Below are 15,220 nucleotides of genomic sequence, written 5' to 3'. Positions count from 1 at the left end.
TGGCAGATTTACAGAGGAAGTGGAGACTACGTGATACAAAGAAACTAGAAAAAATGACTATCTCATGGAAAAAAATAAAATTGGATGCCCCCAAATCACCCACAGATGACCTAAAGACTCAAATGTAAAAAGCAAAATGTTAGATGTTTTAGTGAAAAACCAGCCAGTTGTTCTGACTTTGGATGAGGAGTTTCATTAACAAGATGCAAGAAACACTAACCATAAAAGATAAAAACCGGATACATTTAAGAACTGCCATTGCTTCAAAGAACTGTTACACAAAATGTGGCAATTGTTTTCAAAATGGGAGAAGAAATTTGCAACATAAAGAACTTTTACCAAACCAATATGAAAGGACAAATAACCAACTGAAAAAATAGGCAAAACACCACCTCGTGTTATGCAGAAAAAGAAATATATACACACAAACACATGTACATATGCGTGTATATATACATGTATTTCTGTGTATGTACTTATATGTGTATGTGTAAATACATATACATATATTTATACACATGTGCATATAAAAAATAAAGATATGAAGAGATGACTGACCTCATTCTTGAAGCCACACAAAATACCATTTACACCTGTTGAACTGCCAATAGTCCAGAAGGCAACACTGAGTGCCAGGGCAGATGTGAGTTTGACAGGGTTGCTTAGGTACTGCTGGCAACAGTGTAAATGAACACAACCACTTAATAAGAGAATGTCAAACTGTCTTCCAAAGCTACAATTCACATATTCTGTAACCCAGCTATTTGTCTATAGTTCTAGACAAACTATACAGCAGGATAGCTGAATGGGAATAAATATGTCTAAAGCAGCAAAGTTTATAACATCAAAAAACGGGAAACAATCCAAATGCTCATGACCAACATGACTGTGAGTATTCACGTAAAGGACAGCAGATCACAGAGAAGAGGAACGGACTTGGCGACCGGCATGAACTCCGGCTGTGTCAAAACAGTAAGCTCTGAATGGCTACGCACAGTGTGATACTTGAAGTTCAAAGCACTGTATCTCATTTTTAAAAAGCAATGATGAACACAAAATTTAGGAGTGTTTCTCTGAGTGGGGGAGGTACAGGATAGAGAAGTCCACATCTGTGGTTAAAAGTTATTGCCAATGTTCTTATCCTCTCCCCCACCCCCCAAAATACTGGTGAGGTAGTTGGCTTACCTGGGAATGCATAACATTATTAAAATTTATAAATAAATTAGTATGACTAAAGTAAAACAGGCCATGCATGGACCAATGATGAGACTATCATGAATTAAAGATCAACTAAAGTCCATCAAAAATGAAACAAAAACAAAGCTTCACCCCTTTTCGAAAGTGCTTAATGTTTCCTTATTGCATTGGGCCTCTCATGGACTTTAAAGCTATGAGATCTAGATGCTCCCTGTATCTTCATTTCCACAACACAGCGCAAGACAGGTAAGAAGGGAGGGGAAGAGGAGGACAGGGAGGGAGGAAGAAAAGAAAAAAAAAAAGGAAAAGGCTGAAGGACCAACCCAGTGATTCTCAAGATAAGTGAGACTCATCTGACAGTCGCAAGTGACTCTTGAAGTTAGGATCCGAAACAGTGGTCTGCCAACTCCTCCAAAACTATTATAGTTCTTGTGTATTTATTTCCCATTTTCATATTTCTCTTGGGAAATCCCAAACATTCACTATTCAACATAGCAGCTGTTAGCCACATATAGCTATTAAATTAATTAAAATATAACAAAGTTATAAATTCAGTTCCTCAGTCACACCAGCCACATGTCCAAAGCTCAAAGTTATTGTGGCTGCTGTCTCCTGTATCGGACCAACATCCCAGCTCTCGCACACTTCTACCACCTGGGAAAGCTCTATTGGACAGAGCTGCTTTAAACCCATCTCGGCTGAAAAGAAGGGGCAGAGGAACTTGTTAACACAGGGGCTGTGTTGGAGGAGTGCCAGGGCATCTAGGACTTGGCAGAGAAGATCACAGATGACAGCAGACAGAGCCAGGGCGGGCTCAGCTGCCTTCCCACGGGAAGTTCTGCAGCACCAGGCCCAAGGCTGACAGTGCTTCAGGCAGGGACCCCAAGAAATCAAGACAGCAGGCTCGGGGAAACCTGCCAGTGCTTTCACTCTACCCCAGAGTGGGGTCTCTGGAAACTCAAACCTGGGAGGGTGGGGACAAGTGTTTGTGAACATCTCAGCTGACTGTTGCTCCCTCCTGGGCCCTGCCACTCAGGGCAGTTTTGCTCTGAAGAAGTACCTCTGGGGAAGGTCAGAGGAGCTGGCTGAGAGAGGCCAGTGTTAGCAAGCAGGGCACCATAGGAATTCAAGACATTGCAGCTGCCACTCCTTTTGGAGTACTGGGGGAGGGGGAGGGCAGTCTTTCCCCATTAACCCACACCCTAGGAGGCAGGAAACAGAACCTGGTTTGCAACATAAAGAAACTTCATTGCAGCCAGGGCCTTTCCTAACTAGTAACCCTGGTCCCCCTGCTATCAGCCAGGACAAATGACCATGGACCATCACAGCAGGAAAGCTCTTGAGGTGGAGAATAGCACAGCTGAGGAAACTGAGGCCCACAATGGGAAAGGAACAGGCACAAGTTCACACGGCCAGGCAGCGACAGAGTGGAAACAGCTGACAACGTTCCTGGCTCCATTCTTCCCAAACATTCACTCGCAAGCCGGCAGCTTCCCTAGAGCACTCTGCGTCCTCCAGTCTGATCAGTCATCCCTCTCTGTCCAGCAGGATGCCCCCCCCAACCGCTCTCCTGTGCCCTCTGCTCTCCCACAGGCCCTGGCACAAAACACAGGGATTTAAGGTGGAATGCCTGCCAGAGGGAAGACAAAGTAGCCTGAACAAGGGGGCTGGGCCTGGCAGCCAGCCAGGGTCAGCAGGTTCAGCCTTTTCCTGGAACCAAGCCTCTGTTGGAAATGCTGAGGAGCCACCTGAAACAGGGGGTCAGCTCCCCTGGGACAGCTTGTCCAGCCCAGAAATAATGGCAGGATCCCAGGCCAAGTGACTAGTGAGGGGTGGAGGGAGCTGGCCATGGGGAGGAGAAAGGAGAGGGCTGTCAGGGGTTCCCGCGCCCCTTCCGGGGGCTCCTTGTCACATGGCAGGCTCCAGCAGCTGCTTCTGTCAATGGGCCGTGGGTCCTGGACAGCTGTGTCTGAGGCTCATTGAGCCCCAGCACAGTGCCAGACAAAGGAGAACACACTCCAGAGAACATTTATGGAGCCAGCAAATGAGACATAGAGCATGGAGCTTGGGAGAGCCTGCCCAGAGCAGCTGGGGCAGGAGTGGGGGTGAACGGGTAGTAGGCTCTGCAAGCAAGAACAAAGACCCTTATCTTCCTCTGGTTTCATTATCTACAGTCACAGGAGCAAAGGTCTCTTTCTGCCTGACCTTAGGGCTAGAAGAAGTGCAGGGCCACCCCTTACAGAGCACATGCCACAGAAAATGCTGAGCATTTCCTTCGAGTTTCCTCCCCATTTCAACACCATAACTTAGGTACTGTATCTATCCTAAGGCTTGGATTTTAAAACTTGCTGTCAGGAAGAGGCACAGCAGAGACTCACACGTGGCTGGATCACACTTCAGAGATCATACTTTGAACCACTCTCCACTGATCCCACACATCTCCGTGAGCACCACCTGCGTGTCAGGGGCTGGGAACACAGCTGGGAACAAACCCTGCCACGGCTCCCTGAGGGCTTGCGTGCTAGTGAATGGCGGAGAGAGACCATACAAAAAACCCATACAACCAAATAGCATAACGTCAAAAAAAGGCAAAAAGCCAGACAGTAAATATTTATGGCTTTGCCAGCAACATGGTCTCTGTTGCAACCACTTGACTCTGCAAAGCAGCCATGGGAAATGTGTAAATGAGAGGTGCGGCTACATTCCAATAAAACTTTATTAATGGATAGTGAGTTTAGGATTTCATATAATTCTCATGGGTCACTAAATCCAATCCTTTGGGGTTTTGTTTTGTTTTTTTTTCAGTCTACAGAAACCCAAGAGCTGTTCTTTGCTTGCCGGTCACACAAAAACAGGTGGTAGCCCAGATTCGGCCTGGGGGCTGTAGCTTTGCCAACTCCTAGGACAGACAGTGGCTGGAGTGTCTATGTGGAAGTGTATTCATACTTTATTATCTTATTTTTGACTTATGCTTCAGGTTATAATTTGACATCTGCATAAGGGATGTACTTTAGAGTGGTCCAGGAGGCCTGAGAGCGGAATGAGGCAGGCAGCAAGCCCTGTACCCCCAGAAAGGGAACAGCAAGTGCGAGGGCCTGGCACTGGGCCCGGAGTGGGGAGGGAGGAGCAGAGGCCAATCGTGGGGGCCTCCAGGCCCGGTGAGGACTTTAGTCTAAATGTGATGGCAATGCATAGATAAGTGGAACCACAAATCAATGTCTCTGTCTCTCCCTGTTCCTTTCTCTCATTAAAATCAAGAAATACAAGTAAATAGATAAATAAATGTGACGGCACACCTCTGAGCTCTGGCACTTAACAGCTTTGTGACCTTGGGCAAGTTATTAAACTTCCCTGTGCCTTATTTCTTAACAAAATGGAACGATAATGGTACCTGTCTCAGAGGGTGGAAGGACCTAGCAAGCATAATGCTCTCAATGAACGTTAGCTGCCAATACCAACACTGGAGCTCGGCTGGATGAGAGGAGAGCTGGGAGGAGCGGGGACAGCGCTCATCCAACTCACCCACGATGTCCACCACGTCCGGCCGGATGAGCGGCTCTCCGCCCGTAAGCCGGATCTTGTCGATGCCTTCTTTCACGAAGAGCCGTGCAAGTGTCAGGATCTCCGCTGTGGTCAGCAAGTCAGCCTTGGGGGTCAGTGGGACACCCTCCGCAGGCATGCAGTACTGACCTGCAGGGAGGGGATGGGGAGGGATGACGGCAGTCATACCGATAATGTGTCCCGTCCCAAAGCCCCTACCAGGCCAGAACTTTCTCCTGGACCCCACCCAGACAGTGAGGAGAGTCCTTGCCAAATATGAGGCAGTACAGACCCCAGGCCAGATTCTCTCTGTCCCTATGAAATGGTAACATTCCCTCCCACAGTGGGGGAGCTGAGAGTGGCAGTTAAAGATAACTGGGCAGATGTCGGAGGCTGGCTTGAGGTAGGGGGTCACCAAGATGCTGATTCCGCAGTGCTGGGCCTGGCCTGCCTAGAGGGCCAGGCTCCTGGGCCCTTGCCTTTTGGCACTATTCACCCTTTTTCAATTCATCTAGTTTTGGCAAATAAAGCCTGTGTGTTCATCATGGGATAAAAAAAGGCTATGAAGAATTCTCTGGCCTAGTAAAAGCCGCTGTTCTCTGCAGCTATAAGTGTTCTTGTGAACAGCCTACTTCAGGTTATTGTCAGTGCTGTCTCATAGGTTGGGAAACTCCAGGACTACATGTTCAGGGTGAGGGTAGCAGAATGGGGTAAGTGAGGTGAGCCCTGGCAGGTGAAGGGGAGCCATCCCCACCATCAGTTCCAGCGGTACCGTGTTATCAAGGATTGGCAAGATCTGTTAGAAGATCATTTAGCCAAATTAGTGAAGGGTCCAGAATTGGTATTTTAAGACTCAACAGAACATGTAAGAATATCAGTGCTGCATGGAGTAAGTACTGTTTGGTTAAAATTTACTATATACATATATTTATGGAGCCAAGAAGTAAACACATTTCTATTGTGAGCTACAGAGGAGGAAGGAAGGGAGAGAGGAAGGAAGGGGCCAACAAACTTCACGCAGCGGTGGATACAGCCCACAGCGGTCTACGGGAGACCATGAAACGAGGACTATGGATCTCACATGTTTATAGTGTCTAGTGTGGCCTGATCTTTGGGCACTTCAGGGCGACAGGAGGGGGGAAGAAAGAACACTGATGAGTGAGGGACAGAGATCCAATCTCAATCCCAAACACAACAGCAATTCTGTTCTCAAATCTGATCCCAGTAGAACCCAGCTTCCAGGATCATAAAACTCAGCTGAGACCCCAATCTTGCCCCTGTGGGGAAGGTAGAAAGAGGAGTTGGGAGGACTGAGAAGGATTCCTGACAAGGAGAGACTTCAGCAGGGGAGCAGGAGCCCAAAGAGGCCCGGGAAGCAGACTCACATCTGAGGTTGCACTTCTCAGTGAGGGAGATCCGCAGGTAGCTGTGATGGCGGCCAAAGCCGTCAGTGAGGAAGGCAGAGAAGGGGGCCGCAAACTCCCTGAGGAACTGCCTCCGCCTGGACAGCTCCTGCAAGGACAGGATGGGGAGGAAACTTAGAGGAGTGGGGCTAGGAAAGCCCACTTCTAGGGCATAGCCCCCCTCCCACTAACACCCCCAATCTCTGACTCTGTGCAGCAGCACCTGTAACCTTTCCATCCATGTGAGTTCTGCAGTCCGGGGAGAGCTGGACTTGGCCCTCATCCACAGGTTGGCCTGAGGGAACGGCCTATCCCCAGTCCCTGACACTCAGCCCCTGGGGGAGTGGGACCTCTGCGGGGCATGCCCACCCCTCCCTCAAAGGAAGCCTCTCCAGGAACAAATATCTCCAGTATCTCTTGGGCAGGTCACTGGGAGAGAATATGCCACTCGGTACTCGGCAACCATGCCAGCTGGCAAGCAGGTCCAGAAAGGAGGAGGGAGAGAGGGAGTAACTGAGAGGGACAGTGGCACCGTACTGCACTGCCTGGGACTTGGTGAGCCACCTCTCCAGCCAAGGCCTCCCATTCCTTCCCTTTACAATGGGAGACAGAAGGGGCTCAAAGCAAAATCACTAACTCTGGGGCTGGGTGTTACAAAAGCCGTCTCCCCCATGACTGTCTCCCAGTTGGCCGGGCTCCGCCAGGCGTCCCGACTGCTCAGGAGGATCCAACAGGCCAAGCCATCAGGAGCAGCTAGGAAGGCAGACACACAGGGAGGGCTCCCCTCACCCAGAAGCCTTTGGGGCAAGGACAGCATACGTGGGGAAACCTGCGGAAGGAATGTGGCCAACAGGAAGGCAGAATGTGGCCTTCAGGAAGGCAGAATGGGGGGACTGGAATGACCACCCAGAGATTACTCACCCCACCCATTGCCAGAAGGAAGAATTATGTACCCATTGTCTGAGGCCTAAAGGGAAGGGGGCTGCTGGAGGTTCCCTGCAAGGCCCAAACTCCTGCTGGGGAGAGAAGGGAGGTGGCCAACCTCACCTCTTCCAAAGTCTGATCTGGTCCCACCTTGAAAGCTAAACCCTGGGTCAAGACAGATGCTGATGAGATAATCACTGCAAGAAGGAACATTTGCAAAGCATCTTTAAGATCCCCAAAATGTTCTCTCTTCAAGTCCCACACTTTCCCCATAAAGGATTATTAGAACTAAGGCTTGGCTTCCAAGAGTACCCCTGGCACGCCAGGTCTTCTGATTCCAAGTTCTAAATTCTTTTGTCTAACTGCATAGGGCGAGTCCAAGAAGATACATGGGACAGACAGCCCACCAGATCAGTAGAAGTCATTTCTTTGGAATCTTTATAACAAAGAAATCATGACCTTGGCAGTCATCCATAAGGTCTATGGGCAGGGCTCTGGATTGGGGACAAGAACTGGTTTCTGCACCAGGTGTGACCTTACATACTGGGGAAGGTCACGCCTCCCCTTCCCTAATTTCTCAAGGCCTGTTTTCCCAGTTGTAAAATAAGAAGAGAATAATGGGCTAAGTAAAGGAAGGGGAGGGGAGCTGGTAGGTAAACACGCAGGATTATGATGATTGTATAACCAAAGAAAGCAGAAGGGGGCTCAGGCACTCTTGAAGTCCAAGGTAACTTCGCCTGCACCCAGGAGGGAGAAACATTTACTTCAGTGACCTCCTCAGCCCTGTCTGTACGTTAGAACCATTTGGAGAGCTTAAGGAAAATATCCCTTTGGAGATGAACTGAATTTGATTTCTGAGCATTTGTGTTCTTATCTCTCCAATGGCCATAGATTGGCTCGGGAGACAGAGGAAGAGGAATGAGAGTATGTATGTTGGGGGAGGGCTGTTTCCATCCAACTGACCTCGCTCTGCCCACACTGAGACCAGTTTCCTGTGTCCCCTGAGAAACCCTGCTCATAGTCATGTCAAGCAAGCAGCATTCATTTCTCTGAACTGCAGTCCACTATAACCCTAAAGTGCCTTCCTCCCTCCCTCCCCACCCCCTGCCTTTCCACTGGTAGTCTTGGGGGTGGGGCAGGGACATTCCACAGCCAAAAGTCCCATTGGCCACCTGAGTCCAAGAGGTCAGATACCTGGTAATCCAGATTTGTGGCAATGTTGCACCTGCCCCTCCGTCAACACTATTTGCAATTCATTCATTTGTTACCCCAGAAGCTAACTCCAGACTTGCCAAGATGCCTGGGCCTGAACACACAGGGGAGGCAGCTGGGTGAAGGAGGAGCCAAAATAAATCCAGGAATTGGGAACAAGTAGAGGACCAAGGAATATGACTCAGCAGAAAATCCGAGAGCAAGCACTGCAATGGGGCATCCAAGAACTGAATTAGGTACTCTGTCCTGGCCACGGGAGGGGTGGGCTGGATGTCACTGCTGAGATCTGGAGTGACCTCATCTAGATTCGTTTAGACTACTGCCAGTACCTGACGCACCTTCTACACACACACACACACACACACACACACACACACACACACACACTCCCTTTCCGATATTAACAAGCTTCATCCCTGCCTCTTTTCTCCTCTAACACTGCACGACCTACTTTTACTTCTAGATTTTTTCCCCTTTGCTTTATATCCCCTAGAGCAAAACACAGCACCGCCAGTCAAATGAGCCCAGGACTCAGAGGGAATTGCACCAGGCAGGGTAGATAGCAATGCCTCTCAGCCAGGAGGGCTGGACATATCAGAAGTAGGAGGCCCTTAGCTGCTCATATTCCCAGGGCCTCAGCCTCTACCAGGCTGCTTCCCCTGTGTGGGAAGCCCTCCTGCATGTCTCCATATCCTGGTGTCCACACAGTATGTTGGTAGCAAGTGGCAAACTGTGTCAATGAACACATGGACAGGTCCCTAATTCCACAGAGAAAGGCAGTGTGTGCAAAACTCCAGTTACACTGGAGTAACTGGATGTTACATAGTTACATCATTCACTTCCAGGCTGGACTCTACTATTAAAATGGTTTAGGCTACCTAGTACAGTGATTCTCAACTCCTCTGGCACATCAAAATCACCTGAAGAGTTAAGTGCTGACGCCAGAGCCACACCAAAGACTCTGACTCAACTGCTCTGGGATGCGCCCAGCCTTGCTTTTTTGTTTGAAGTCTTCAGCTTCCTGCTCTGCAGCAGGGACTGAGAACCATGGCCCAGCCACAGCAGGAAAAGCTGCTGTTTTACTCCAGGGGTAGTTGGGAGTAGATAAACCTGAATTACAAGTCTGGCTCTGTTACCATAGCCTTTGAGCTAAATTCTTTAAGCCTTAGTTTTCTCATCCATAAAGTGTGGATAAAAATTCTACATAACTCAATGGGAGGTGTTCCTGGCAGAGTAGGCATTAAATATGTGATTCCTGGCATTTTCTTAAAATAACTCCTACTTACATATATTCAGTCATCAAACAATTATTTCATGAGGAGCACTAGCTGTCTGTGCTGTGACTAGTCCTCCCACCTTTGTCAGCTTCCTCAGTCCTGCAAGATGGGCCACAACTGGGATTTCCGACTTGCTGTCATGCACCCAAAGCAGGACAGTGGTGCCTGTGCCCCTCCAGGACCACCGATACTAGTGCTACTAACCAGGTACTCAGCAGCCTACCACCTGCTACTGGTTGTCTTGTCTCCCTGCCCAGTACAGATTGGGATGGAGAAGTGGGTGGGGGATGGTGGTACAAAGGAACTAAGTGCCTCCCCTAGCTGTTATTCATAACCTTGGGTATTTGATTTCAATGCTCAAGGCCAGCCCCTGGGGAGTGGGGGTAAAATTTTACCTTACCCCAGGGTCCAGGTAAAATTGGAGCTCCACAGTATATGGTAAGTAGTGGGGTTATTCAAGAGAAAAAGTACATGCCAAACGCAAATATGATTGGCCCTGACTGACCTGCTATTTGTGGTGATGTATATCACGGGTGCCTCAAAAGTAACCTCTGATACGCGAGAGGACTTAGGCCTAGCACCTGCCTCTCCCTCGTCCCCACGACTAAGTGTGAAGTCTTCACATCTCTGGCTCCTGACAAGAAATGCCACACTTTACCAGAGCAAACTTTTAAAGAGCTAGGCAGGCTGGGAGTTAAGAAAACACACTGCTGTCCCTCTGTCTTCTTTCCCTCCATGTGTCCTGTCCCAGGCCAAGCCCTGCTGTCCCCTCCTACCTTCTCCTATGCTGGGTTCCTTCCCCCATAACCCCCTCTCCAACATCTTTTCTTCCCAGCCCTTTGCACAGCTGGACGCCTTGGTCTTGCACAGTCCCTCTCCCCGCTGTCCCAAGCAGCAGGCCCAGGACTTGAGGCCAGCCCTCTGTTGCCCCAACAAAGCCTGCATGGAGCCTTAGGGGGAAAAAAAGGGGTGCAGTGCTTCTGGACTGGGGTAAGCCCTATAGAGAAGACAGTTTGGGCTACCCCAATCACCATGGCAAGTAGCTGTCTCCCCTTCTTACCTCCCCACTGAGCCACCCACCACCACTTCCTTTTCTACATGTAGAAGCTGCTCAACCTATCCTCGGACACTCCTTCCCACTGTTCTCACAGCCGGCTCCCACTCCACTCCTTACATCTCTCTTACACCCACACCCTGACCACAGAATATTATGTACCCAGTGGCTTTCCTGTCTGTCTCTCCAAGCAACTCCCTACCCCAAACTACAGGGCCGAGGCCCTGTGGGGGTCATGGGAACAGGCATTTTGCAGAAAGGGAAAGGGGGGCGTGGTCCCAGGCACCTTCCCCCGCCCTGCTCTTGCCAATGGGCAAGCTCCAAGGATAGGCTGAGTATATACATATACATATACATATACATATACATATACATATACATATACATATAATCTGCAGACTTGTCTCACCTCTGAGAGTCTCTTAAAGACAGTCTGTGCCCTCGTCCCACTGTGTAAATATGGACTGGATCAACCCTCTGGTTTTAAAGACCTGAGGAGGGAAGAAGTGACCACCCCAGGGGCCAGGTAAAATTGGAGGCAGAGCAAAGGTGAAAACTTGGGGCTTCCTTTCCTGTGCTTTCCTACAATGTGTGCCCCCTCACTAGTTGGGTCCCAAAAAGCCAAAAATATCTGCTGACTTCAGTGCCTGCAGATGACAGTGTTAAACACTGTGAGGAAATTCCAAGAAAGGTGGGCAGCATCCAGCACTCAAGGAACAACCTGTCTGCTGAAGATAACCCTAGTGAGGAGCGTCCAAAATGGGAGGTCTGTGATCAAACAGCTGACAGAATGACTATCTTCAATGTCCAGGTAGGAGGGCACTGAAAGATGACAGCACCAGCCAATGGCAACGAAGATAATAATAACCACAACAAATGCATACTTAACATGGCACTTACATGTGCCAGGTTTTATTCTAAGTATGCATGTATATACATTAACTCCTTTAATCCCTATAACTACCTTATGGAGCAGACACTATTATTCCCACTTTACAAATGAGAAGACAGAAGCACTGAGAGGTGAAGTTCATACACCTAGTATGTGGGGAGGCTGGGATTCAAATCCAGGCATTCTGTTCCAGAGTCCCTGCTCTTACCTGCTAATTATAGCTCCCCCCACATTGTAAGGAATGAGAGGGGCAGCCTCTTCCCTGTTCTCCCCACAGGCACTAGAGCAGGGGTGTCCAAGTGGCAGCCTGTGGGCCACGCGTGGCTCAGGAGGGTTATGAATGCAGCCCAACACAAAATTGTAAATTTACTTAAAACATTATGAGATATTTCTGTGATTACGTGTCACAATGTATTTAATGTGTAGTCCAAAATAACTCCTTCTTCCAGTGTGGTGCAGACACCAAAAGGTTGGACACTCCTCCCAGAGTTTGAATTCCCCTTTGCAGCCTTGTCACTCCAGGGAAGTTGGTGTCAATAAGTCCTCCCACCTGAAACACAGACTCCATGACTTACTCTGAGGCCCAAAGCACTTAGTACAGGTACCAAATGACAGAGGCAGGGGGAAGAAGAAACTTCCCTTTTCCTGAACTGTTTAAAGATCTCTCAGCAATCTTGCTTCCCTGTTTTTCCCCTCAGTGGAGTTGAGGAGTCAAAGATACTGGGAAACTTCACTTGCCAGCAATTGGGCCAGCTTCCCTGACTATCCCAGAGGGGAAGGCAAGCTAGGCTCCCTGTCAGTGGGCAGTGGCTGTGGGTGTGGTGGAGGGAGCTTGATCAAGGAATCCCAAGACACGAAGCCTTGTTCTGGTAGATGGTAAGAGTAAGACTGGATGGTTCTAAAAATGAGGTTTCACCACATAAAAAGAGATGTTTCTCCTGAAATTATTCTCTGACCATGTGCACAAAAGAACCACAGACCTAAAACTTATGATATGCATCTCTCTGAGGGGTGCTGTTCAGGGCTGAGGGCGCTGATCCCAACCCTCAAGAGACATGGGAATCCCTAACCTGGAAAAGCCCAGGTCCTGCTCTGGGCTGCTCTAAAATGCGGCCGAACCCTCCAGAGGGAAATAAAAATGAAACAAGAAACCAATCAGAGCCCTGTGACTTCTGAAGTGACAACTGACTATTGGTGGCACCAAGGTGACACTTTTAGTGTCACCCCTTACAGCAGGTGTCACAAGAACACCAGATCATATACAGACGACCTCGGCTAGGGGACAGGGAGGCAGGGGTTGAGTGTGTGAGGCGGGGCTGAGAGGGGTACTAATAAGATCTCACAGGACCCAGGGTCCTACCGTCTGCTCCCATCTCGAGCAGCCACTCAACTCCTGGTGGGGGTTGCACAGCCGGATGGGCGGGGAGGTTTTTAAAGCAAGACCCCAAAGAGCGAACCCCCTCCCCCACCCTGGTGGAAGTACCAGAAGAGACAGGACATCCTGGAGAACATCATTCTACTCCTCTCCCCACCCCAATTAAGCCACGGGGGGGCCCCTCCCAGAGGCAGCGGCCTCAGACAGGCGGGGCTTTATAAGGGGCAAGAGGCAGACACCGCTGGGCTCACCTCCGAGGCAGACTGGGAAGGCTCCCCGGGGCCGGGCTGCGTCACCGGAGCCCCTGAGCTGCAGCCCCGGACACTGGACTTCAGTACCCGCCGCAGCATCCGGGACACCAGCTGCGCGGCCATGAAGCCTGTGGGCCTGGTCGTGAGTCTCCTGAGTACGCTAGGAGATTCAGGAGCATTCCAGCCCGGGACTCGCTGCCTCGGGTCATCACAGCAGGAGCGGGGTGGGGCGGGGGCGGGGCCCATGCAGCCAATGGGCGAGAGCTCCGCGCTGCGCTGCCTTCTGGGAGTTGTAGTCCACGCCCCATGCTCTGGTCCTAGGTAGGGTTAGGCATTCATGGGTTTGGAAAGCAGAAGTTCAAACTCAAAGGAGATTCCACGTCTTTTTCTCAGGCTACTCTGGCTGCTATGGTCCAGTGCTTAGGTCATGGTGTGACTGACATAAAGTACTGTAGGCAGAGCAGGACTAGGGCCAGGTGAGTAAACATTGCTTTGGGCACAAAATTTAACATGGTGCCAAAAAAGTATGGTATCGAGAGAAATAATATTTTAATACAATATTTCGAAAAGTCAGAATCAATGCCAAAATTTTATAGGGAATAAAATATCAACATTTTATATAAAAACATGGTCTGACCCTGTACATTTACGACTCATCTCATTCCCTTCGCAGTAGTATAGGACCTGGTTGTAGGATGACCAGCTCCCATGATACACTTCTCCAACTGTGCCCCAAAGAATTTAAACAATCTTGGCCTCTCTGTTTTGAAAAGGAGTATATAGGAAGTCATAGAATGAGTGGGTATCTTCTTTAAAATTCTTCTTACACACCAAGCTCCATGCTAGGCATCATTTAATACTTACAATAATCCTGCAACTAACAGAATGTCAATCTTGCAGCTGAGGAAAATCAGGGCTAGGAAGGTTAAGTGATTTTCCCGAAGTCACATAGTTGATAGGTGGCAAACCTGGGACTTAAACCCAGGATATTACCCAGCAATTCCATTTCTAGGAATTTATCTGAATAAACCCAAAACACTAATTTGAAAGAATATGTGCACCCCTATGTTCATTGCAGTGTTATTTACAATTGCCAGGATTTTGAAGCAGGCTAAGTGTCCATGAGTAGATGAGTGGATAAAACAGCTATGGTATATTTACATAATTGAATACTTCTTGACCATAAAAAAGAAGAAAATTTTACCTTTTGCAGCAGCATGGATGGACCTAGAGAACATTATGCCAAGTGAAATAAGCTAGTCTTAGAAAGACAATTACCATATGATTTCACTCATATGTGGAATCTAATGAACAAACTGAACTAACAAGCAAAATAGGGACAGACTCATAGATAGAGGTCAGACTGACAGCTCTGAGGGGGATGTTGTCAGGGGTGGAGGAATTGAGCAAAAAAAGAAAAAAAGAAAGAACTCATGGACACAGACAACAGTGTGGTGACTATTGTGAGGTGGCATGGTGGAGGTGGGTGAAGGTATAGAGGGGATAAATGGTAATGAAAAAATACAATTAAAAATAAATAAATAAAATAAAAATACAAGTGGAAAGAAAAAAGAGGACAATCTGATTCCTGAAGTCAAAATTTATTAAGTGTTATAAATGGCGGGGTTAGTGTCTCCACTCACTTGCAAAAATGAAGAGCTACAGTCTTCTAAGATTTTGGATGGTAATGCACAGTTAGTAGTGAACCAGTGTACACTACTAACCGGTATTCAAACTAGCCTATCTATTGTATCCAAAACTACATTGTGGAGTTGCAAGACTCAGACATTGACTGGATCATACTAGCTGCCAAGAGCATTAGGAAATTGGGATAGAGTTACTTGTCTTGAATAATTGAAAGACTAGTGGAGAGGAAAGGATAACTGACTGTGTATAACTGATCAGTACAAAGGCAGCAAGACCATCAGAAAAGCTGGGATGATTTTAGCTTTAGACTCCAGATTCCTTATGCTATTATTCAAAATTCAGACAATACGTTACAGGGATTGAGGGAATGTCTGGGTGTGTTTGAAACTGGTGGGGACAGGCCTGACAGAAATCTGTTTGCAAAGGGCCTGAGGACTACTGAGGACTG

At 48.5% G+C, this 15,220-nt stretch overlaps 1 protein-coding gene across 4 annotated transcripts in view; it reads right to left on the bottom strand.

Moving 5' to 3' along the window:
* MOCS1 (molybdenum cofactor synthesis 1) overlaps positions 1 to 13,345 on the bottom strand; it is a 39,457-nt gene extending 26,112 nt beyond the window's left edge. For 3 of the 4 annotated variants that reach the window (XM_037146199.2, XM_037146200.2, XM_037146202.2), the window contains exons 1-3: positions 13,126 to 13,345; positions 6,123 to 6,249; positions 4,720 to 4,887 (exon numbers count right to left, since the gene is read on the bottom strand). In XM_037146199.2, coding sequence (XP_037002094.2) covers positions 4,720 to 4,887; positions 6,123 to 6,249; positions 13,126 to 13,248 — 418 coding nt within the window. In that variant the 5' untranslated portion in view covers positions 13,249 to 13,345. Of the gene's footprint in view, positions 1 to 4,719; positions 4,888 to 6,122; positions 6,250 to 11,016; positions 11,099 to 13,125 lie in introns of all 4 variants that reach the window. The other variant, XM_037146201.2, reaches the window with a different exon arrangement.
* Positions 13,346 to 15,220: the final 1,875 nt, after the last annotated feature.

The sequence above is a fragment of the Artibeus jamaicensis genome, unplaced genomic scaffold (genome assembly GCF_021234435.1).
Source record: "Artibeus jamaicensis isolate MK-2021 breed Jamaican fruit bat unplaced genomic scaffold, CSHL_Jam_final contig_1803, whole genome shotgun sequence".
NCBI classification, from domain to species: domain Eukaryota; kingdom Metazoa; phylum Chordata; class Mammalia; order Chiroptera; family Phyllostomidae; genus Artibeus; species Artibeus jamaicensis.
This window is presented reverse-complemented; position numbering and strand designations above follow the sequence as displayed.